At 43.8% G+C, this 2,692-nt stretch overlaps 1 protein-coding gene across 1 annotated transcript; it reads right to left on the bottom strand.

Annotated features, from left to right (window-relative positions):
* Positions 1-347: 347 nt before the first annotated feature.
* Positions 348-1,919, bottom strand: MUC21 (mucin 21, cell surface associated). Its single transcript, XM_025048069.1, has 3 exons — positions 1,907-1,919; positions 870-1,672; positions 348-527 (listed from the first exon to the last, which is right to left on the bottom strand). The coding sequence occupies exons 1-3, from the start codon at positions 1,917-1,919 to the stop codon at positions 348-350; spliced, it is 996 nt and encodes a 331-aa protein (XP_024903837.1).
* Positions 1,920-2,692: the final 773 nt, after the last annotated feature.

Raw genomic sequence — 2,692 nt, 5'->3', positions numbered from 1 at the left:
AAATATGAATGAAGTCTCTAGATTTTACTGTGAATATTTTTATCGCCAGGTGGATTTCAGCATAGAGGTTCTCTCATATAACTGGGAAATTCAACACAGCATTGTAAACACCCACTCATGTGCATATTTTTTCGATGCGTTTATTTCTTAGCTAAATGACCAATAGAGATTCCTCTTTCCAATGTCCAGTAAAAGCAAGAGAGAGGGAGGAAGTATCTTCTTAAAGGCTGTCACAGACCCAAAGTTAGGAGAGGAATCTTGCAGATGAATGAGAGGACATTTAGAACTTCAGTCTCCGAGGTCAGCTTCCTCCATGAAGAATTTGGCACTCTGGCTTCAACAGCTGCTTAAGGTCTCCCTCTCATCTCCATGACTGTGGAAGATACTGTTCTCCTCCAGAACCAGTTAGGGCCCCACTGAGGCCTGTGGTGAACTCCATGATTCCCTCCAGGGCCCGGGCTAAGGTGGAGGCCGTGGGGGTGGTAGACACCTGTGTCAAAGACATCTCCCAGGGACAGGGAGTTTCTCTAGAAAAAGAAGGGTGAATAGTTTCAGAATTACATCCCCCTCTCCCAAATCTTCACCATGGACTTCTTCTGGAATCTTCTCCCCCTTCAAACCATTGGTCACCTAGTACTCCTTTCATCAGCCTTTATTCCTTCGTTTGGCCCCCCTTTTCCCTCAAGGCAATGGTTTCCTCTGCACATTGATTGGCTCCTGTGGTTCTAGTTTGCTATTTCTCTTTAGTAACTTTCTCCTGATCTTTCTTTCCTCCCTACTCAACTAGGTTCCCCTACTATTCATACCCCATTTCCTTATGTTCCTGCTACTCCCTCTCCCAGGCACTTCTCTACATATTAGGCACTTACCACACAGAAGAAGAGCCCAGCAAAGAATCCCACAGCCACTACAGCTGAGACTAGAGTAATGAGGAAGATTTCCCATGGCTTCAGCGACCCACTGGGCTTCACTTTATTCTCTGAAGCAGCAGCACTTGTGCTAATTCTATTGGAAATAGTGTGCATTCCAGTTGAAGAAGGTGTGCCCAAGCCTCCTATGGTTGTACTGGATCCAGTGTTGGCAGCTGTGCTGGTCCCACTGGAAGTCATGCTGGATCCAGTGTTGGCAGCTGTGCTAGATCCAGTACTGAAGGCTGTGCTGATTCCACTGAGGGTCACACTGGATCCAGTATTGGAGGTTGTGCGGGTCTCACTAAAAGTCATGCTGGAGCCAGTGTTGGGGATTGTACTGGCCCCACTGTGAGTTGTGGAGTCAGTGTTGGCAGATGTACTGGTCCTACTGGAGGTCATACTGAACCCAATACTGGAGGTTATGCTGGTTCCACTGGGTATTGTGCTAGAACCAGGGTTGGCAGGTGTGCTGGTCCCATTGGGGGTTACACTGGATCCCGTACTGGAGGTTGTGCTGGTTTCACTGGGGCTCACACTGGATCCAATGTTTGAGACTGTGCTAGTCTCATTGGATGATGTGCTGAATCCAGTACTAAAGGCTGTGCTGGACCCACTGAGGGTCACGCTGGATGCAGTACTGGAGGCTGCACTGGTCCCACCAGAGGTTATGCTGGATCCAATGTTGGAGGCTGTACTAGCCCCACTGGAGGCCACATTAGAGCTGGTGTTGACAGATGTGCTACTATCACCAGAGGTTATGCCTGATAATAATGATAAATAATGACAAATATATGTTGAGCATATACACTTTCTGCTCAACACTTGGTAAAATTCATTACGTAGATAGTTTAATACTCACTACAGGCCTATGAAATAGATACTATTATTATCGCTTAAGATAAAGAAATTGAGGCTTAGAAATGGAGTCTAGCCCAAATTTATACAGCTGGTAAGTCATGGAACAGGATTTTGAACACAGGCTATTGAATCTTCACTTTCAGCTACCATGTTCAGTCGCACTACCCACCCAACCTGAATACCAGGTTTCTATGACCTGTTTTCACTGGCAGTAAGCTTATTCCAAAATCTGCTATACAAGATTAAAAGTATCATAAAGGAATTGTAGGACCCAGGTGAAATTAGTATACATTGATTAATTCATTCTTAAAGTAGTATTACTCCCTTCTTGGAAAATATTTCTCAGAGTGTTATTCAGAAAATACTCACACTAGGATTATCTGGAGAGCTTGTTGAAAATAAAGTTTCCTACTCAAACCACTTCAGATTAAGCAAGTCAGAGTTTGAGATCAGACCCAGATAGTTGCCTCTTCTAAAGAGGCTAATGATTTTATATGCATTAAAGTTCCAGGGACTCCTGATTACTATGGCAGAGGCTGGAGAAGAACAAGTTATATGTAGCTTAAATGTATAAGATCTCCCAGTATTAAGGGCTATAAATCAATATCTACATGTATAGGAAAGTCTTTCAACCTTTTTGGAGGCTCAGCTGGAGTTAAGGTTATGCCTATTTTTTTGCCCCTCACTACCCTAAAGGACAAAGACACTCAGGATTCCCAGAGCCTGTATTTATCTCATTGTGGCCCATTTTACTGCTATTTGGGACATGGGTGCCTATCACTTTGCTCTGCACATGTGTATTTTTTTCTCAGTCTTATTTGAACTAACAGAGGATTGAGGGTAACTCTATTTTGGGAAGGTCCCCAAATTCTGCATAAGGTACAAATTAGGATTAAGATCAGAATCATGAGTAAAATTAAGAA

Source organism: Pteropus alecto, unplaced genomic scaffold (assembly GCF_000325575.1).
Source record: "Pteropus alecto unplaced genomic scaffold, ASM32557v1 scaffold555, whole genome shotgun sequence".
Taxonomy (NCBI): Eukaryota; Metazoa; Chordata; class Mammalia; order Chiroptera; family Pteropodidae; genus Pteropus; species Pteropus alecto.
Note: the sequence above shows the minus strand (reverse complement) of the source record. Positions and strands in the feature narration are given on the sequence as shown.

Coding starts and splice junctions, on each gene's coding strand:
- MUC21 (XM_025048069.1), bottom strand. Junction 528..869: donor CTGGGCTCTTCTTCTGTGTG/GTAAGTGCCTAA, acceptor TTCTTTTTCTAG/AGAAACTCCCTGTCCCTGGG.